Source organism: Monodon monoceros, unplaced genomic scaffold (genome assembly GCF_005190385.1).
Source record: "Monodon monoceros isolate NGI ecotype Baffin Bay Population unplaced genomic scaffold, NGI_Narwhal_1 Super_Scaffold_15, whole genome shotgun sequence".
Lineage (NCBI taxonomy): Eukaryota > Metazoa > Chordata > Mammalia > Artiodactyla > Monodontidae > Monodon > Monodon monoceros.
Window position 1 is genome coordinate 54,883,104 of NW_021703771.1, and position 23,190 is coordinate 54,906,293.

General features: G+C 35.7%; 1 protein-coding gene across 1 annotated transcript in view; it reads right to left on the minus strand.

Moving 5' to 3' along the window:
* Positions 1-23,190, minus strand: part of PTPRK (protein tyrosine phosphatase receptor type K) — a 572,439-nt gene that overhangs the window by 109,200 nt on the left and 440,049 nt on the right. Inside the window, exons 8-9 of the mRNA XM_029223468.1 lie at positions 7,728-8,030; positions 430-539 (exon numbers count right to left, since the gene is read on the minus strand). Coding sequence (XP_029079301.1) covers positions 430-539; positions 7,728-8,030 — 413 coding nt within the window. The remainder of the gene's footprint in view (positions 1-429; positions 540-7,727; positions 8,031-23,190) is intronic.

Below are 23,190 nucleotides of genomic sequence, written 5' to 3' on the forward strand. Positions count from 1 at the left end.
ATTCAAAGTTGAGATGAAGCTCTGTAATAGTCAGGTTTATGATATATTTTGCTTTTCAGGTGTTTCTCCCCTACTCTGAAACAACTGACATTGAATGGCCTCTCCTAAATCATAGTGTGAAATATGAGTTTCTTAATTTTATAAAAATTTATTCTTTACAATCACCAGTAAGTCTGTTTGACAAGGCCCATCCTACTTCTCTAAAACAACAACATTTACTTAAGAATTTGAAAACTCTAGGTGCCATACAATATTTGTTTTGATGCTTAATTTTGGAATCAAGGAATTTATAAATTAAAACAGAGAAGAACTAACATTGATTTTAATTCCCAATTCTCACTTACTTCTTTTCCATTATTTTTCTCTAACATTTTCTTTTACTCTCCCCTTCAATCCATATTTCAATAAACTTCCTTATTCTCCCAGTACCTCATATTGAGTGATGATTCCATTTGGATCCAAAGGTTCCTTCCAGTTCAAGAAGATCTTATTTTCAAAGGATGTTCCTTGAAGAGAATTGACTGGTACAGGGCCAGGCACTACAAATAAATACATTTTTGGTTATAAGGGTCCTTATATCAGAAACAGAAAAAGTAAACATATAAGCTAAACAGGTTAAAAGTAAATAAAATAAATAAAAATATGTCCTTAAAAAGAAAATAAGCTGTATGGCAAGTTTTTAATACATGGGAATACATGGGAATTCAAAGTAAATCAATCTATAAGCTTCTAATGCAGATTATGTACAACTGCAAAGTTATTTTTATTCAGAAGAATATTCTATCACCTTAGAGAGCTGAATAAATTGTGTAGTCTAGTTTTCTCTGTTGTATACCTCTAATGACATGAAGATCTCATTTGTAATTTGTTTCAAGAACAGAGCTTTCCCTGAAAGATTTCCCTGAAAGATTTTTTGAAGATTATCATAAGCCCCTAAAGTGTCTCCATAACAATGTCCATACAATAATAAATTATAATAATAATTAACACTCCTTAGACTCAAAAGCCAAACTATATAGTACTGAATTGAAATGTTCATTAACAGTCAATCTGACTTTTATAGCTATATTTATTACATTTCTATAACTTAAAAAAAGAGCATTGATTATTACAATTTTTAAAAAACTCCTTAAGGATGAATAGGTTTTAAAGTCATTGCTTCAGTCTTTTGAATGAAATTCCCTTTTTCAAAGCTAAGAATCAAACCATTTTATAACACCGGACTTCTTTAGAACTCAACTATCAACATAACTGGTTTTGAAGTGTACCCAGGTATGACAAGATTTGAGAAACCATTCCAGTCCTTATTTGCAAATGTCATATAACCCAGTGGCAGCAATGAATGATGTGTCAGTTTCTATAGACAAAATACAAGATACGAGATACTTTTGCTATTGTGTATTTTCCTTTTATATATTTTATTTAAATATTCAGTTGCTATTTATTTACATAAATATCCAGTTTCTTGTTCTCATAATTCTTAAAAATATAACCTGTCTATCCTACTTTGCCTAAAAATATGCTTTCTCTTGAAAATATCAACCCAATATTGGGCAAATATGTTTTTTAATTAATATTTTTCCTTAATCTAACGTTTCAGTGAACTTTACACATGACATTATCTAGAAATGTAGTTTCAGAGTACACAGCAATTTTGTGAGGACTGAAATAAATTAAAAATCACTGGATCAAAGTAAATGCATTGCAATGTGGCCAGCAGCAACAAGAAATTCTGAATGATATGTCAAAAGAGTAAGATTTATTTCAATCTACAAGCAGACGATGAATGATGTTATGACCTCTGGGAGAGCCAACATAATTTGGCATATTAATAATTAATTCATAAAGGAAAAAACCCACAGTAAACAGAAAAGATGCCAGGACTAAACTCCAGAAGATATATTCATGCATCTAACAGCTGAGGGCTTCGGGAAAAGTTAACCTAAGGCATCCACTCCCCTCGACCCCCAGGTCCACAGTATTGGCACAGGCTATGCAGTTATCGAGGCAGAGGGGCCGTGATGGCCCCTGTGTGTAATCTGTGGCATCTGCTGAGGCTACCATGGGCCTTGGTTTGCTTCCTAAGAGAATACCTGTTGTTTCCATTCCACTCAAATGACATAAGCTTACAATTGTAGTTAAGGGAAAGTATTTATTTGCCTCTCCACACCTCTCGTAGAGGGTGGCTGTTGGGGGGAGGAGGAAGTAAAGCCTCAACTAGTGAGTAAATGTTTATTTGATGGTATTATAATTACTACCCGTGTTCACCAAACACGATTTGGTCAAAAACATAATATGAAACGGCATGGATATGTTTCAAATTGTTCACAAATAAGGATAGTTTTTTTTTAATTTTATTATTTGAAAGCTATAGATGGTATTTTATTTTATTCTATACTATTTTATTTTTTGGCTGCATTGTATGGCATGCAGGATCTTAGTTCCCTAACCAGGGATCAAACCTGTGCCCTATGCATTGGAAGTGCGGAGTCTTAACCACTGGACTGCCACGGAAGTCCCAAGGGTAATTTTAAATGTTTGTAAATTCTACATTGAGAGAAGGGTAGAAATGGAAAGTAGCCTTCCTGGAATTCGTGTATTTCTCTGCTCTTCTTATACATGTTCTACTTTGTCAACAGGATTCACTTCATATACTTATGGAAAAGTTTGTGGGAAAATTATAGCCAAGAGAGTTCCACACTACTGATCTTGCACTGAGACCAGCACAGTGAATGAGAGAAAGAATTACACTTAGGTGAATTACAAAACACACACATAAAACATATGGAGGAAAGGAGTGAGGGCACAGACAAACTATGTTCAATAATTTTCTACAGACAACCTGTATTCAATAATTTTCTATGATGGAAGGAAGACAATTCTTTATACAGACATCTATATGTACATATGATTTGTGCAAATACAACGTGAAGTTACTCATATCATCATCATGGCAGTCTTCATAGTGCAGGAAATGTCCTCTCACATTTCCACATCAACAACTTTTAATAAAGACAGAATGCTGACTTTTATTCCCCTACTTATAATTTATTTGAGAGCTGTTTCAGCTAAATTTTTTTTTTTGCACATAAAAAAGTCCCTAAAAATATAACTCTCAAAGTGGAAGAGAGGAAAATGAAATGTGGGTGGGGCAAGATTATATTAAATAAGCTTTACAGCCTTTAAAATATAATAAATGTACATTTAAAAATAACTTTGTATTAGTCAAAAAATGTCCCCAAACCAGGCTTTTCTGCTGAGCTAACTTCACAATATTGATTTTTATGAATGCTAGAATAAAAAGTGAAAACAAAATCTCTTACACAAAATTCTACCCGTGCATTAAAAAATGCATGCAATAAATTAAATATAAATTCTACCTTAAGGTTCTGGTGGGAAATCATTCTAGCTTTGCTTTCATGGTTTATGGATGTACCCAGAATTCTTTTCATGAAATTATATTCTTTTATTAGATGGTTGATAATTTATTATTTTTCTATGTATATGGGGCAGCAATAACTTAGCAAGACTGACTTAATTAGATCATCATAATCCATCGATCTTCCAACAATAGATTATGATTTAGATATTCTGTCACCCCCCCAATTCAGGAACATTGAAACACATCAAGTACTCTATGTAGAAGCAGAGTTTATAATGAGCAGATTTGGAGCCTGAATTATTTGCAAATACTTCATAGAAAGCTTGTACTTCAATCATTTAGTCTTATATATAAAGCAAAAAATTAAAAAACCCTTACAGTAGAAGGAATTACTTTGTGACTGTACTATCATGAAATAATAACATGCACCTCAATATCATTACAAACAATAAAAAAATTCTTCAAAACAGATGTTAAAATAAAACAAAAGTAAGAAATATTATTGAAATTAGACCAAATAGTTAATGCCATTTTACTTTTACAAAACTATTTCTAGATGAAATAAATAACACAGTCATGAGTTTGATAAATTTTAAGACATAATTTAAATTTCCATAGCAATTCACTTCCTGATTAGTAATCTAGTCATATGTGTACCCAAAAATACATTAAAAAATTTAATGCAATATGAAAAAAGATTATATAAGCCTGACTGCATTCTTTGGTTTGTGGAAAGAAAAGCAGACTAAAAACTCATACCAAAGAATACCATCAAAATGAATTATATTGTTAGAGAATGACTGACTGAAGAACCACAAAACTCACATAACTGAGACTAACATTACCAATTAAGAAATCATGTTTTTTCATATATACGGAATCTAAAAAAAAAAAAAAAGGTTTTGAAGAACCTAGGGGCGGGACAGGAATAAAGACGCAGATGTAGAGAATGGACTTGAGGACACGGGGAGTGGGAAGCGTAAGCTGGGACGAAGTGAGAGAGTGGCATGGACGTATATACACTACCAAATGTAAAACAGATAGCTAGTGGGAAGTAGCCGCATAGCACAGGGAGATCAGCTCGGTGCTTTGTGACCACCTAGAGGGGTGTGATAGGGAGGGTGGGAGGGAGATGCAAGAGGGAGGAGATATGGGGATATATATATATATGTATAGCTGATTCACTTTGTTATAAAGCAGAAACTAACACACAATTGTAAAGCAATTATACTCTAATAAAGATAAAAAAAAAGAAATCGTTCTTTTTTTCAATTTTAAGTGCAGGCAATAAAATGTGTGTACATTCTTATTACTGAAATCACGGATTATAAAATGTATAGTGTACAATAAACAAATGGGACCTAATCAAACTTAAAAGCTTTTGTACAGCAAAGGAAACCATCAACAAAACTAAAAAACAACCTGCAGAATGGGAGAAAATATATGCAAACAATGCGACCGACAAGGGGTTAATACCCAAATATACAAACTGCTTGTACAACTGAATGTCAAAAAAAACCCAAACAACCCAATCAAAAAATGGGCAGACAACCTAAATAGACATTTTTCCAAAGAAGACATACATATGGGCAACAGGCACAGGAAAAGATGGTCAATAACCTAATTTAGAGAAATGCAAATCAAACCCACAATGACGTATCACCTCACACTGGTCAGAATGGCCATCACCAAAAAGTCTGCAAATAATAAATGCTAGAGAGGGTGTGAAGAAAAGGGAATATCTGCACACCATTGGCTGGAATGTAAACTGGTGCAGCCACTATGGAGAACAGTATGGAGGTTCCTTAAAAAACTAAAAATAGAGCTACCATATGATCCATCAATCCCACTTCTGGGTATATATCCAGAAAAGACAAAAACTCTAATAATTCAAAACGGTACATGCACTCCGATGTTCATAGCAGCACTATTTACAATAGTCAAGACATGGAAACAACCCAAGTACCCATAAACATACAACTGGCTTAAGAAGATGTGGTATATATACACACAATGAAATATTACTCAGTCATAAAAAAGAATGAAATGTTGCCATTTGCAGCAACATGGATGGATCTAGAGAATCCTACACTTACTGATCTAAGTCAGACAGACACATACTATATGGTATCACTTACATGTGGAACCTAAAAACAATGCAAATGAATCTGTATACAAAACAGAAATAGACTTACAGACACAGAAAACAAACTCATGGTTACCAAAGGGGAGATGGAGGAAGGGATAAAGTAGGAGTATGGGATTAATGGATATGAACTACTATACATAAAATAGATAAGCAACAAGTATTTACTGTATAGCACAGGGAATTAAATTCAAGATCTTGAAACAAACTATAATGGAATATAATCTGAAAAAAAAATAACTGAATCACTTTGCTGTGCACCTGAAACTAACTCAATTTATAAATCAACTATACTTAAAAATGTCTAGTATAATATAGACATAATATTTATCCCACTTTATAAAATGAGGCAGAGATTTTTCAGAGCTTTTGAATCCATGCTTAGACTTCCCATTTTGATACTCTACCTATGAAACAACTACACTCAACCACTGTTTCTTTCATAAGCATGTGTTGTGTGTGTGTTGTGTATGTGTGGGGGGGCAGGGGGGTAATACAAGTGTTTGTGTGTTTATGTATAAAAGCAGGGTTTGTTCTTTAAAATGTTGTTAATGTTTTGATTAAGTGCAAGTTCAAACATGATAGCTGAGGTGACTGTGTTTTATTGTCTCAAAGATGACAAAAATACATTTATCATGAATAAGTCTTAGGTTTATTCTTTGAAATTTTATGAATATGCATAATTTTAGGACAATATTGTTTCCTTGAAAATCTGAGCTAAATGAGGTCAAAAGGCTTTCACTTCCCTTTATTACAACAAAAAACCAGAACAATCCAAGATCATTTCCATTTCTCAGAGTGAGAAAGCTTGAAGTAATAAGGAGAATTTCTAGAAACTATGGAATATTGACCCATTTTATGGCAATCTCATACTTGGTAGACATCAAAATATACATCTGAGCCTAAAGTTCAGAACTCGAGGGAAATTGGGAACACTCAGGTATCAAATACATCCTGTTTTCTGAAACCCAAATAAAAATGTAGATGGGGGCTTCCCTGGTGGCGCAGTGGTTGAGAGTCCACCTGCCGATGCAGGGGACACGGGTTCGTGCCCTGGTCCGGGAAGATCCCACATGCCGCGGAGCGGCTGGGCCCGTGAGCCATGGCCGCTGAGCCTGCGCGTCCGGAGCCTGTGCTCCGCAACGGGAGAGGCCACAACAGTGGGAGACCCGCGTACCCCAAAAAAAAAAAAAAAATTGTAGATGGAACCTTAGAGATCATCTAATTTAACCTTTTCATATAGAGTTGAGAAATAGAGAACTAAAGGGGTGAAAGGATTTGCTAAGGTTACAGAGTTATTAGAGCCAGGACTGAAAACTCATGATTCCTGACTCCCAGTTCGGTTTTGCCTCAATTCACTATATAGCACACTTTTTCCCCCTGCACGCTTTCATTCATAAAAGGAAATATTGCAAATGAAATGTCTTACATTGGAAGAATACAGTGTTATTATTAATCATTTTTGTCTCAGATACATTTTTTTAAATCAGAATATGTATTCAAATTCACATTAATGACATACTATAGTATGTGTGTGTAACTTATAATATTAATATAACTGTTTCTTCTTATTATTCAATAATTTAGAAGTAATACGCACATAGAAATTGGGCAAGTTATAATTCAATTACTTGGGTGGTAAAAAGATGGATAAAAGATGATAGCTTGCCAATATCTGATAAGGACCTTTATTTAGACTTAAACATATAAACTTTGACCTTCTTTTATTTTTATAATTACATAAAACTATCTAAAAATGAATAGAATAGGTAAACAATGCTGCTTTCAAATCTAAAGGAAATGAAAGCTATTACTACTGATCTGTAAAATGCAAAAAACTAAAATTTTAACTAAGTGCCTTTCACCAATAGGTAATCGATGTAGTGCCACAAATGGTGAAAATTATTTTTGAACATTTGATAAAAACTTTAGTTAGACTTTTAGTGTAGTTGCTACTTTTCTAATATTGTATAAAAATGGAAAACAGTAAAGGAATCGTTCATTTCGTATTTGATGCTACCCTGAAGAATATTAAGGTTTTTGTTAAAGGCAAATCCTTTCCAAAGTTAACCCCGTTAAAAGTATTTAGCAGATTTCGGAATCCAATTCAATTTTGGGGACTCTAGGCAAAACTGTAAGCAAGTACATAATTCTTGTCATATAATTCCTCCCTTTAAAAGTAAGGAAGTATGAGCATACCATCTTCATCAGTTTGAATAATCGTCTCTTCACTCTCCTTCCTGCCTTCTGGATTGGTTAGAATCATCTTGAGGCTGACGTTTGTATAAGGTGGCAGATGGCTCACAACGTGCTGAGGGGCTTTGGGGTCCATGTCCAAACAGTCTGCCTTGCTCTCATTGTGACCACGGAAGTAATGGTAGCAGATAGTGACATTAAACGTGTGGCAACGAGTGATGTTGTAACCCAGGGATTCCCAGTCCACAGCAATGCGTCTTGCCTGTATCTCGGCAATCTTTAAAGTCTTTGGGGTTCGCATAGGTTCTGAAAAATAAATCAAAGACACAGATAGCTGTCAACTTTACCATGAATAATCTTGAAAAAATTTAACACTGAGCATGACATAGCATGCGTAAACCTAGGAAAATCTGGAAGTCATCGTTTATTCTCATTTTCTTTACTACTCATGATCTTATTCTTAAAGGTTTCTGTTAGGGCTATGATTTACCAATGGGAAAAGAAATGGGAAGTAAAATGTCCACAATCCATAGTACTCAGGAACATGGCAGAAAAATAAAAACTTGAAAATGTGGCCACAATGCTTTTATAGTTGTTTCTGTTGTTACTGCCCTATTCCCCATCTTTCTCTGGTCATTATTGAGCAAGTGAATTGGCTAATACATCATAATGGATAAGAGTCAACATGTTCTGCTCTCTGATTTGTCATGTCACCAAGCTATGCTGTATACTAATTAGTCTAATCGTAACACTAAACTACCACTTACAAAAATGATGCAGATATTAATTAACATTTATTATTTCAGTAATGATGTTGTTCATCAAAGCAGAAAAATATCTGAGAAAAATTGCAAGAACACATGTGGATATTCACATTGTCATCTATCCTTCTTGATCTCTTTTTGTCTTTCTCTAGGAAATGCTCAGGTCTGACAATCCATCCAGTGTCACCGAAACCAAACTGGGAAGTGAATTTCCATTCAACTGGAAAATGCTGGCAGAACTAAACACTCTGAAGACTGGAATCCATCCATCACTGCTTCCCAAGTGTATAATTTTCTCATGCAAGACTAACTTTAATCATCTAGCTTAATCAAAATAATTACCCTATGAAAGTCATGGCCATGGCAAAGTCTACACAGTAAACAAACCAATACACAGCAAAACTTTAATACATTGATTTGACAAAGAGATTAAAGTCAAGGTCAAGGTTGAGGCCTTGTTGGTGCCTCCATTAACTCACTAGGGATTGTTAGTGCTCATGAAAAATAGAAATCAGTAGGGAAAAATGAAGAAAAATAAGTAATACAAAAAGCCCAATATGGGTGTTTTTATAAATTTTCATTTTTGAGATTAAAATCTTAGTTGTGTAAAAATAATCAGCATGGCACACAGATGGCAAACCCAAATTGGGATTCCAGTTCAATATATTTAATGTGAAATCTGAAGTACACTCTTGTGGCCATTTAATTTAAAACCTCAAAACTATTAAAAAATATATATATATATGCAAATTAATCTTTGGTAGAATCCAAAGCTTGGTTTTAAATTCTGTCTGATCTTCTGATTGTTTACAATATCCAGTCCCCCTATTTTACCACTTTTGTTTCAGTGTTAAGTAGGCTGGAAGAAAGATGTGGTCTTTTAATCATTTTAAAAAATCTCTTTATATGTCTAGCACTATGTTATCATTTTCCCCGCCAGGCACAAGAGTGAGATGATGACATTTTCCTTTCCGTCTAGTTAGACTAAAAACACAATCTTTGGCATCACTGCCCACAAACTGGCCAGGCACTTATAGGCATGATCATCCAAAAACTTCCCAGATAAATTGTGACTTTGCTGCCTGTTAGGTAGCAATCAGATACAACTGAGTGGCCACGTTGCAGTTAGTCCATACGTTGTTCTAAAAGTGTCTAGATTGAGAAATTTCTCCAGAAAATACCTGATGCATATGAATGCAAATATCCCATACAACAATAAGAGAAAACACCAATAAATATTTATCCCTCTGCTTTAATTTTTTTTAGGTCTAGTAGTCATATACCTGTTTTCATACACCCTTCATTTTGAACCTGACATCTTATTCCTTTATAAACTTCTCTTTTTCTGAGTGATCATTCTCTTTCATACATCTTTTCATTTTATACCACTATTCAATGTGCACTTACCCTGCATACTAATACAACTTTAAAAGACTAAGAAAAGCATAAAGAAATTGAAGAAGACACAAATGAAAGATACTCAGCGCTCATGGATTGGAAAAATCAATACTGTTAAAATGGCCATACTACTGAAAGCAATCTACAGATTCAGTGCAATCCCGATCAAAGTTCCAATGGCATTTTTTTGAAGAAATAAAACAAATAATCTTAAAATTTGTATGAAACCACAAAAAAACTCCAAATAGCCAAAGTAATCTTGAGAAAAAAGAACAAAGCTGGAGGTATCACACTCTCTGATTTCAAACTATATTACAAAGTTAAAATAATTAAAACGATATGATATTTGTACTAAAACAGACACATAGATGAATGGAACAGAATAGAGAGCGCAGAAATAAATGCACACATATCTGGTCAATTAACTTATGACAAAGGAGTCAAGAATATACAATGGGGAAAGAACTATCTCTTCATTTAATGGTGTTGGGAAAACTGGACAGTCATATGCAAAGGAGTGAAACACAACCACTGTCTTGCACCATATACAAAAATTAACTCAAAATGGATTAAAGACCTGAAAGTAAGACATGAAACCATAAAACTCCTGAAAAAAAAAAAGGTGGTAAGCTCCTTGACACAGGTCTAGGCCATGATTTTTTTGAATCTGACACCAAAAGCAAAGGCAACAAAAGCAAAAATAAATAAATGGGACTACATCATACTAAAAAGCTTCTGCACAGCAAAGGAAACCATCAACAAAATGAAAAGGTAACCTACTGAATGGAAGAAAATATTTGCAAATCATATATCTGATAAGTAGTTAATATCCAAAATATATAAAGAACTCCTACAACTCAATAGCAAAAAAACCCAAACAAGCTGATTAGAAAATGGGCACAAGATCCAAATGGACATTTTCCCAAAGAAGACATACAGATGGTCAACAGGTACATGAAAAGATGTTCAACGTCAGTAATCATCAGGGAAATGCAAACCAAAAGTACAAGATATTGCCTCACACCTCTCAAAATGGCTGTCATCAAAAAGACAAAAAATAACAAGTGTTGGTGAGGATGTGGAGAAAAGGGATCCCTTGTGCACTGTTGGGAATATAAATTGGTGCAGCCACTATGGAAAACAGTATTAAGGTTCCTCAATTAAAAACAGAACTACCATATGATTCAGCAATTCCACTTTGGGGTATTTATCTGCAGAAAATAAAAACACTAACTGAAAAGATATATGCACCCACATGTTCACTGCAGCACTATTTACAAGGAAACAACACAAGTGTCCATCAAGGGATGAATGAGTAAAGAAAATGTGTTTACATATACATATCTATGCATATATACCATGGAGTATTATTAAGCCATGAAAAAGAGCAAAATCTTGACATATGCAGCAACATGGATAGACTTCCACAATATTATGCTAAATGAAATAAATCAGACAGAGAAAGACAATACCATATAATCTCTCTTATGTGTGGGGTCTTAAAAACAAAAACAAAAAATAACCAAAAAACCAAGATTATAGATCAGTTAGAGAGAACAGATTGGCAGTTGCCAGAAGCAGGGGATGAGGGGTCAGAGACATAAGTAAAGGGGGTATAATGTATTAAAAAATAAAATGAGGGCTTCCCTGGTGGCACAGTGGTTGAGAGCCCGCCTGCTGATGCGGGGACACAGGTTTGTGCCCCAGTCCAGGAAGATCCCACATGCCGCGGAGCGGCTGGGCCCGTGAGCCATGGCCGCTGAGCCTGCGCGTCCGGAGCCTGTGCTCCGCAACGGCAGAGGCCACAACAGCGAGAGGCCTGTGTACCGCAAATTAAATAAATAAATAAATAAAATGAAATAAAGATTTTAAAAGAATCTGTTTTACAGATGTACGACACAACTTCATTGGTAGGAGTGGAGGAAAATTTTACCTTAGTAACTTTGGCAATGAGTAGAAACTACAAGACCAATAAAACACCAAAAAACAGAACAAAAAACAACAAAAAAGTGGATATTCATAAGAATGGTTTAAAGTTTACACATGACTTTAGTCATCACAGAGGGACTATATTTCTGAACAGCAAATTTAGAGGCCTCTTTTAAAAAAAAGAGATAAAAAAAGTGTACATATGAATGTGGAAAAAAAGTGGGAATGCAAAATGGTAAAGAAAAAAACCCTACTTAACACTTCATGTACTAAAAGACTCTACAATTTGTCTGTCAAATTACTGACTACATATTTACATTTTCTCCCAAACTAATAATAAAATAATTTTTAAAATTTCTCAATTTATAAAGTTAAATAATTATAAAAATAAATAGAAATTTTCTTCTGCTAACTAATCTCATTATATCCAATTTCTTTTGCCTTTCGGCTTCCTTCATTCAACCCTTTTATGGAGCACTGAAAATAGGGAATATATGTGCTATTCAATTTCTGCTCAGCTGCTGCAGCTAGCTGACTGCCTATTAGAACTGCTTGACATTCTGAATAGCCCTAGAGCAAGTCAAAGTTTGGAGGAACTTGGTGTTTCTCTAGGCTTGGAAGAGCCAGAAGAGATGTAAATGTGTGCATACTGAGGGACTTGCTGTCAAAAGCAGAAGTAACTCACTACCCCCACTCTTTTTATTCTCGTATTTGAAATTAAAAAAAAAAAAAGTAAAATAAAAGCATACCCAGACACTGTGAAAGACACAATAGCTCTACATCCTCAATTATTCATTTTTAAGAGTTGACAAAAGATATATTTATCATGTATTGGTAGTATGTAAAAAAATACATAGAGTTCACTTTGAGTGAGAATTGTTTTGGTGTATTTAAATGCTGCTAACTTTGACACTAATATAAATTAGACTTTAAAACTCTAATTTAAAATCTGGAAAAGGTAGCTTTAGAAATCCTATGCATATGTGCATAAACCACAATCATAATATCAGTTGCCAACACTTTATTAACTGGTAAAAAAACAAAGATTTGTGAAAAGAAATAGCTTTTTAATAGGCAAAGAATCTTTCTACGAGGTCAATATGGTATATAAAATCTATATTTTTCACAATGGCTTGAAGAAATGCTGCAAAATGAATTGTTATTACTAAAATAGTGACTTAAAATATAATCTTACTGCCATCTAGGGCAATATTCAGAAACCAACATACAACAAAGTAAACACATACACACACGTATGCAGAAACACATCTAAAGTCAAAATTCAATTATTTTGAGCTCTAAGGCATCTGTAGTAATTCAGAGGAAGTCACTGTCTAATTACAGTTATTTAATTGACATGCGCTTTATTTTTTCCAGTTTTTATTGAGGTTGGATATTCTCAGCTGTATTTACATATATGTTATAATTACATATATGTATCCATGCATGTACATCTATGTATATATTCACATATACATATATAAGCACATACACATACATACACGCATACAATAGGCACTCTGCTAGGCAACACCTCTGAAGTCTGTTAGCTCTGACATGGGCTGACAACCACGTATACATAGATTTTTAAAAATCAGGATATAAACAGCAGGGACTTGAGACTGTTCTACTACTATGAAATCCATTCAAAGAAAATTCTATCAGAGAATTCGACAAGAAAATTACCTAAATTCCTCAACCTGATCCATTAGTCTTATGCCTCACCAATAACTGTGTTGTATTTCTGAGATATGAATGCATAAGTAAAAATTTAAACTTTTAAAATTGGAATAATTAACTTTTGTAGAATAAACGGAAGTAGACGGATATTGCTCAGGACTCACTATGTTATATAAAGCTGGGCATAAGTGCTGTTTTAAGGATTAAATAATTTAAAGAAATGACCTAGTGTGGTGAATGGCACATAGAGGCGTCACAGTAAACAGTATTTATAACAACATAGGTCACCACAATGATGATAAAACAATGGGGATCACATTCATCAATGCACTACTTGTCAGGTGGTTTGAAATTTACTAAACGTTCTTTCTTCTTCCCAATTTTTTACTTTCCATTTTCAAATTTTTGTTAGGTATTCCATACATGTGTTTATAAAACAGTTCTCTTTCCTTCTGTCTCATTTTGCTTTTCTAGGAAAAGGAAATTTGGGAGAGAAACAAGGAATTGGAAAAAGTTGTGGGGCAAAATTCTGGCAGAAACTTGGGAATAAATATAGCAAGGGAGTGACCTTCATGCAGCAAAGGATCATATTAAAATATTTTGAACAAGTAATCCATCTACTGTGAAACAAAAATAGACTGCCTATTATATAAAGTGTATGATACCAGACACTGTGGAGGATTCTAAAGTGAATAAAACAATAATAGACCTCAAGGAGCTTAACATTTATTCAGTAAAGATGATAAGCTAAGAAAAAAAATTAAAGCAGTATGATATAAATGGTATATGAATGGAATAAAATACTATAGGAATTCGAGAGAGAAACAACTTCCACCTGTCAAATGGAAGAGATATTTGCATTTGGTCTCAATGGGTAAGGCAGGAAGATCTATAGACATAATTTGGATAAATAATAAAAATGCAGAGGAAACAAGATGAATAAATACAAACACAACTGGAAAAAATATGTAATCCCACTTGGTTGCTGTACAAGTTATCTAATAGGAGGTTATATAGGAAAAATGGGTTGGGAAAAGATTGGAAAAACTTTGGATGTCATGATAAGAGGTAACTTGATCTAAGAGCCAATGGAAAGTAACTGAGCAGGAAATTAACACAATTAATTAACTACTTTAGAAAAATTAATTTGGAGGTTTTGTCAAGTGTGCAGACACTGGAAGTGGAAAAATCCAAAGGTTGCAATGTGTTAGGGGAGAATAAGGGGCCAAGAAGGAGTGTGACTTCGGGAGACAATGGTTTTCTTTATTTTTCTGCCAAAAGTTGATCATTCCACTTTTCCCATTCCATTTTTTCTTTTATTGTTCACCTATTTCCTAGTTGTTACAGTGAGAAAAGCCACATGAAATCAAGAAGAAATAAAAAGAAATAGCAGAAAAGTTACATATCAAATCTATGACCAGTAATATACAATTAGCAGATAAATAAAGAAATAACATATCACTGCCCTTACTTAAATTCTAAACAGATCAAGCATGGGATTTATGCTTGTAATAGTTTTTGTGTCAAATATTTAACACAACTTGATAGGATAAAATGAAGAACTACTTAATAATCCTCTGAAGATTAAGAAAAATTAAGGCAACATGAGTAAACAGGACCTGTTGACTTTGAGTCACCTCTCAACAGCAAGATGATTTAATAAGTGGTTCTAGATAACAGATAAAAGGAAATTCAATTTTGGGCATTTGTTAAACAACACATGACACGACAGGTCAATATCCAGGTCCTTCTCTAGTGATAATCTCGGTTACTCTGAAAGAGTTGTGAAAACAAAAGCTTTAGCAGCTACAAGAGAATCAAGGGCAGGGATCACATTTCCCTAGAATCAGTTTTTAATGATAAAACTTATTATCCAGCTGTCAGTCAGAGAGAAATAGAAGATGTCCCAAAGCTCATGCCAAGAAGAAAAGGAAGATGTTGTCAAAGATGTCACAAACTAAGAACACTGAAGCATGACAGGGAGCTTCTTGCTCCTGGCTGCCTTTTCATCAGAAATCTTAGAAGCTGACTGCAAAGCACAATTTCCATTCCATTTATCAAAACAAACACAAGGAAAGTGAACTTCCTGACTGTTAGAGAAAATATTTGTTGGTGTAAAATAAAAAATAATTGAGATGAAATTTCTGAACAAAGTTGAATTTTGTTTTTTTTTAAAAAAGGAAGAAAACATTGGCATACCTTGGGGGAGGAAAAAACTGAAGTGCTTTGGAAGACATTGTCTTTACTTTTCTCTATTGATGCTTTGTATTTTTATTCTTTTCCTCATGGTAATGACTGAGGATAATCAAGGTTTTACACTGCACATCTTTTCAGTCTTAGAGCTTCATTAGTCTTGCCAGAAAGATTTCATCTCTGCTCCCACGGGTCAAATTGAGTTAATGATAAGTTGGTGAGATGACTTGATTAGCACTGTAATATGAGGGAGCCTCAGGTCCAGGAATAACCACAAACCAACTGTCAGCTCTTTTGGCTTTCTGGCTGTGTTGTTGAAATGACATGTTTGCCCTCAGGGGATATAGAATGACAGGGGGTGCATGGCTCACTCAGCTCTCCTGCAGAGTCACAGAAATATTTACCCAGTACCATCAGAACAATACGAAGCACATCATCAAATTAAACCAAAATATGTCATCTTCACTGCTCTCAAGAATCTGACTGAAGTTCATCAGATAATTCTAATAACATTTGCATACTCTCTACAATAATGCTAAGGAAACTGATTTTCAAAAGAACTTACTACCAAAGTGACGTGGAAAAAAAAGACAAAAGTAACTATTTTTCCAATAGATAAATCTTATTGAATGTCTTATTAAACCTAATTCTCAAAACATGGGGAGTTGAAAATTTAGGGGCCCTTTAATGTTTTTCACTTAAATTTTTATCTAATAATACCAGACTCTGTTGGAAGAACCATGTAATTACAATCAATCTACTTCAATTCATCTCTCATACTGCATATTCTGTTTATATGTTATACTTTAAACAATGCAAAAAATAAAACATTTTGTATAGCTAACCACCTATACTTGGATAAAACATAAAATAGAAAAAGGCATTTTAAAAAATTTATTTAAGGAAAAAAGAAGAGAATAATCTACCCTTAGTGTAAAAACAAACTTTATTTTTCATAAAAATGTTTAGCAACAGCATTAATCACATACAAAAACGTACAGTGAGCTGTATATTACCCTAAAAAAGTAATATGGAAAAAACTACTTCATAATATACAGTGTATAAAATAAGATGACTGGAGAGGAGCTGTATACAGCAATGACAAAACTCTAGAGGGAATTTTCAATGCCTTCTCCACCCCTAAAAAGAAGATAAATGACACACTTCTTAGGTTGTACTAAAAATTGAGGTAAATATTTTGTATGCCAAGCAAAGTGGTTGGCCCATAGTATATGCTTGGAAACTTCATTTTCTGAACAATAAAGCAACTAATTTTAATATGCTTTATGTTCAAGAGCTAATGAAAATAGAACTTAAGAACTCAATTCTGTTATGGCTCCAATTCTTCACCTCTCTTTGTATCCACACTGTTGGTCATGTGATTTTACAACCCTTCACACCAAAGAAGTGGGGTTTATTTCCCCATCGCTTGATTTGGGGCTTGCCTCATGACTTGCTTTGGTCAACAGAATGAAGCAAAAGTGGCGGTGTGCTAACTTTCGGCCTGTATCTCAAAAAGTCCTGTGAGCCCCTCTTGCTCTTTCACCTCCACCATCTCTTCTGGACTAAGAAATGCATGTGGAACAGAGCTGAGTTAGTCACCTCGTCGTGCCAGCAAAGGTAATCTAGACCAGCCAATTGCCAGTCCACCAGCAGATCTGTGATCCAGACAAGATCATCAGAGGCTTTCTGCCACAGATGAGATTTTGTGGTTAGTAATTGTTCAGCATTTTGATATAATCCCTATCCCTAATCTCTTCACTTGGTAAATTACCTTAATATTTTTGTTAAGATTATGTCAGTGATCCCTCCATAGAACAGTACTTTACAAATTTTATTTCTCTAATAATGAGTTGTGCTGAGCCACTACATGCTTATTTAGTATTCTTTTAGTATTAAAGTAAACACTTATTAAGGGCCTGGCATGTGCCAAATATTGTGGCAGTATAAGATTTAAAAAACTACTTTAAATGAATATATTTTTGTCTTTATTTCCTATATGCTCTTTGAGGGCAGGTTCATTTCTTCACTATGCTCCCACAGATACTAATATATTAAATATTGGACTAATAATTCTATGAGGTATAAGACATGTCAATACTTTATTCAAAGCTATAATAATTTAGAGTCGTTTTCTAGCACCCTAATCCATCGCTGCAACACAACATCTATTAAAATATTTTAATTTTTATATCAATATAAGTTTACAGGTATATATAAAGTGAATCAGCAATATAATCTAAATTTCCTTACTTTTGAGTGGATAGCTCTAACAGAAAAATACATTTACATATACATTTTTATCCAAATCCCTCTAATACTACTTAGATGCAGAAATAGTACATGTTTTCCTCAACTACATAACTCCTTTGTAAACACCTTACATCTGTCCTTGAATGAGTCAAGCCAGTCAATTCAAACTCGGAAATTATTATAAAGTATATTAGTAAATGAGAGGTTAGGAGGGCCCATTTTAAGTGAGGCTATCTTATGGCATGAAGACCCGCCGATACTGCCCAAAATAAACTACAACAATTACATTATAATGATATTCCAAGTATGTATGGCTCATTTCACTCCCACCAAAGATTATGATTTTAATACACCAACTTAGGTCCTTCTTTCATTCCTTCTGGAAACTTACAAAATAAACTAATTTGCTTTGGATCACTTTTCTGAAGAAAGATGAGAAAATTTCTAAATTATAATAGAAAAAAGCTAGAGTAATACAAATTTTCAAAGTGATAATGGCTGTTAACACACTTTAATACATCATTTGATTTCATAAAATGAAAGTCTGGTAACATGCTTCAGGGGAACAGAAAGACAGATAAGGACTGCAGGGGTGATGATTATTTGTCCATTTCCTTTTCTGAAGCCACCATTTATTCTATGCTTTCATGCATGATTAACAGCTTGCAGAACCTTCACATGTAATCAATAGTTGTGAAGTTTTATATCAGGTTTAGAGATTAGACAGCCTTGATTACAAATTTTATCGATTTGTACAGCTTAGCTGCAGAAATCCCTGTACATTTTTCAGAAATTAAATTAAAAGGAGATACATGCTCGACACACACTAGAAATGCCAGTGTGATGATAAGGTGTGACCTCTTTACACTCATTCCTCCAGATGAATAAAACCCTTCTAGTACACTAAAACATGAATCAGCATGTCAACAAGTATCAAGCTGAGATAGTAAGCAGAGTGAAAATGTGACAAAAAGAATTACAAAACCACAAGGAAACCTGCCTAGCACTATAATTAATACAGGAGGCTTGCAAGAATTAATTGCTTCAGCTCATTTGTAAATTAGGAAATTGACAGAGATAAGAATAATGAACTCCTTAACTTCCACCTGGGACAAACTGAGCCTACATTACAACTGAAGATTCATGATCTCTTTTAAGATAAAGGAACAAGGACAAATTTAATTACTAGAAAAATAAATATAATCATTTTAAAGTTAGCAAATAAACTAGTGAATATAAAATTCATGTCCAAATTTGCTTTATGAATATTCCTACCTTAAAAACTTTTAAGGAACTGCTGTATATTTTATGTCCACTATTTGAAGGTCTGAGATTGTCCAGAAAAAAATCAATAAACCTCTATATACTCAACAGATGCCGGGGGGGGGGTGGTGTTAATATTTTCCACAATAAAAATCTTACTTTTTAAATATTCTATTACAGATTTCTGAATATTATTTCAACTTTATTCCTTTGTGAAATATCTTTTATTATTCTAATTGAGTATGTCCCAGATCTGCATTAAGTCCTATATATGATGACACATAAGGCAGAAATAAGTAAAAGGTGATTCATCTTGATGGGAATCCTGAAGAATTCCTCTCCTTATATTTGAAAAGTTATTCAACAATTAGTTTTAGAGCATGGACCGCCTTGAGCCAGTCTACATGGTTAGGCAAATGTTTCAGTGTGTTTTATAATGGACTTGAAAAAAATGAAATCCCCTTAAATTGTAAAAATAAAAAAGGAACCTATTTATCATACTTTATGCAAGATAGTTGATGAAGGTATTTTCTATTAAAATTTCCCAATATTTTTAGGGGGAGAACTTCAAGATGACAGAAGAGCAAGATGTGGAGATCTACTTCCACCCCACAAATACATCAGAAATACATCTACATGTGGAACAACCCCTACAGAACACCTACTGAATGCTGGCAGAAGACCTCAGACTTCCCAAAAGGCAAGAAACTCCCCCCATACCTGGGTAGGGCAAAAGAAAAAAGAATAAACAGAGACAAAAGAACAGGGACGGGACCTGCACCAGTGGGACGGAGCTGTGAAGGAGGAAAGGTTGTCACACACTATGAGGGCCCTTCGCGGGCGGAGACTGCAGGTGGTGGAGGCGGGAAGCTTTGGAGACACTGAGGAGAACGCAGCCACAGGGGAGTAGACGGCAAAGCGGAGAGATTCCCGCACAGAGGATCAGTGCCGACCGGCACTCACCAGCCCGAGAGGCTTGTCTGCTCACCCGCTGGGTGAGGGCTGGGAGCTGAGGCTCAGGCTTCGGAGGTCGGATCCCAGGGAGAGGACTGGGGTTGGCTGCATGAACACAGCCTGAACGGGGCGAATGTGCCACAGCTAGCCAGGAGGGGGTCCGGGAAAATGTCTGGAACTGCCTAAGAGGCAAGAGACCATTGTTTAGGGGTGCGTGAGGAGAGGGGATTCAGAGCGCCACCTAAACGAGCTCCAGAGACGGGCGCGAGCTGCGGCTATCAGCACGGACCCCAGAGACGGGCATGAGACGCTAAGGCTACTGGTGCAGCCACCTAGAAGCCTGTGTGGAAGCACAGGTCACTATCCACACCTCCCCTGCCGGGAGCCTGTGCAGCCTGCCACTGCGAGGGTCCCATGATCCAGGGACAACTTCCCTGGGAGAACGCACAGTGCACATCAGGCTAGTGCAACGTCACGCCAGCCTCTGCCGCCACAAGCTCGCCCCGCATTCTGTACCCCTCCCTCCTCCGGGTCTGAGTGAGCCAGAGCCCCCGAATCAGCTGCTCCTTTAACCCCATTCTGCCTCGGCGGGAACAGACACCTTCAGGCAATCTACACGCAGAGGCAGGGCCAAATCCAAAGCTGAACCCCAGGAGCCCTGCGAACAAAGAAGAGAAAGGGAAATCTCTCCCAGCAGCCTCAGGAGCAGCAGATTTAATCTCCACAATCAACTTGATGTACCCTGAATCTGTGGAATACATGAATAGACAACGAATCATCCAAAAATTGAAGCGATGGACTTTGAGAGCAACGATATACTTTTTTTTTCCTTTTTCTCTTTTTATGAGTATGTATGTGTATGCTTCTGTGTGTGATTTTGTCTGTGTAGCTTTGCTTTTACCATTTGTCCTAGGGTTCTGTTCCCTTTTTTTTAGTATACTTTTTAGCGCTTCTTATCATTGGTGGAGTTTTTTCGTTTGATTGCTTTCTTCTTTCTTTCTTTCTTTCTTTTATCTTTTTTTATTACATTAAAATTTTTTTAATTTTTAATAATTTTTTTTTGGTGGTACGTGGGCCTCTCACTGTTGTGGCCTCTCCTGTTGTGGAGCACAGGCTCCGGACGCGCAGGCTCAGCGGCCATGGCTCACGGGCCCAGCCACTCCACGGCATGTGGGATCTTACCGTACCAGGGCACGAACCCGTGTCCCCTGCATTGGCAGGCGGACTCTCAACCACTGAGCCACCAGGGAAGCCCCTATTTTTTATTTTCATAACTTTATTTTATTTTTTTGTTTCTTTTTTTCGCCTTTTCTTCTGAGCCATGTGGCTGACAGGGTCTTGGTGCTCTGGCTGGGTGTCAGGCCTGTCAGGCCTGTGCCTCTCAGGCGGGAGAGCCGAGTTCAGAACATTGTTCCACCAGAGACCTCCTAGCTCCATATCAAACGGTGAAAGCTCTCCCAGAGATCTCCATCTTAACGCTTAAACCCAGCTCCACTCAATGACCGGCAAGCTCCAGTGCAGGACACCCTATGCCAAACAACTAGCAAGACAGGAACACAACCCCACCTATTAGCAGACAGGCTACCTAAAATCACAATAAGGTCACAGACACCCGAAAACACACCACCAGACACGGACCTACCCAACAGAAAGACAATATCCAGCCTCATCCACCAGAACACAGGCACTACTCCCCTCTACCACGAAGCCTACACAACCCACTAAACCAACCTTAGCCACTGGGGGTAGACACCAAAAACAACAGGAACTACGAAGCTCCAGCCTGTGACAAGGAGACCCCAAACACAGTAAGTTAAGCAAAATGAGAAGACAGAGACATACACAGCACATGAAGGAGCAAGGTAAAAACCCACCAGACCAAACAAATGAAGAGGAAAGAGTCAGTCTACCTGAAAAAGAATTCAGAGTAATGATAGTAACGATGATCCAAAATCTTGGAAATAGAATGGAGAAAATATAAGAAATGTTTACAAAGGACCTAGAAGAACTAAAGAGCAAACGAACAGTGATGAACAACAAAATAAATGAAACAAAAAATTCTCTAGAAGGAATCAATAGCAGAACAACTGAGGCAGAAGAACGGATAAATGACCTGAAAGATAAAATAGTGGAAATAACTACTGCAGAGCAGAATAAAGAAAAAAGAATGAAAAGAGTTGAGAACAGTCTCAGAGACCTCTGGGACAGAACTAAATGCACCAACATGCAAATTATAGGGGTCCCAGAAGAAGAAGAGTAAAAGAAAGGGTCTGAGAAAATATTTGAAGAGATTATAGTTGAAAACTTCCCTAACATGGGAAAGGAAATAATCAAGTCCAGGAAGGGCAAAGAGTCCCATGCAGGACAAATCCAAGGAGAAACATGCCAAGACACATATTAATCAAACTATCAAAAATTAAATACAGGGAAAAAAAATAAAAGCAGCAAGAGAAAAGCAACAAATAGCATACAAGGGGATCCCCATAAGGTTAACAGCTGATCTTTCAGCAGAAACTCTGCAAGCCAGAAGGCAGTGGCAGGACATATTTAAAGCAATGAAAGGAAAAAACAACCAAGATTACTCTACTCAGCAAGGATCTCATTCAGATTCAATGGAGAAATTAAAACCTTACCAGACAAGCAAAAGCTAAGAGAATTCAGCACCACCAAACCAGCTTTACACAAATGCTAAAGGAACTTCTCTAGGCAGGAAACACAAGAGAAGGAAAAGACCTACAACAACAACCCCCCCAAAATTAAGAAAGTGGTAATAGGAACATACACATCGATAATTACCTTAAATGTAAACGTATTAAATTCTCCAACCAAAAGACATAGATGGGCTGAATGGATAGAAAAACAAGACTCGTATATATGCTGTCTAAAAGACACCCACTTCAGACCTAGCAACACATATAGACCGAAAATGAGGGATGGGAAAAAGATATTCCATGCAAATGAAATCAAAAGAAAGTGGGAGTAGCAATTCTCATATCAAACAAAATAGACTTTAAAATAAAGACTATTACAAG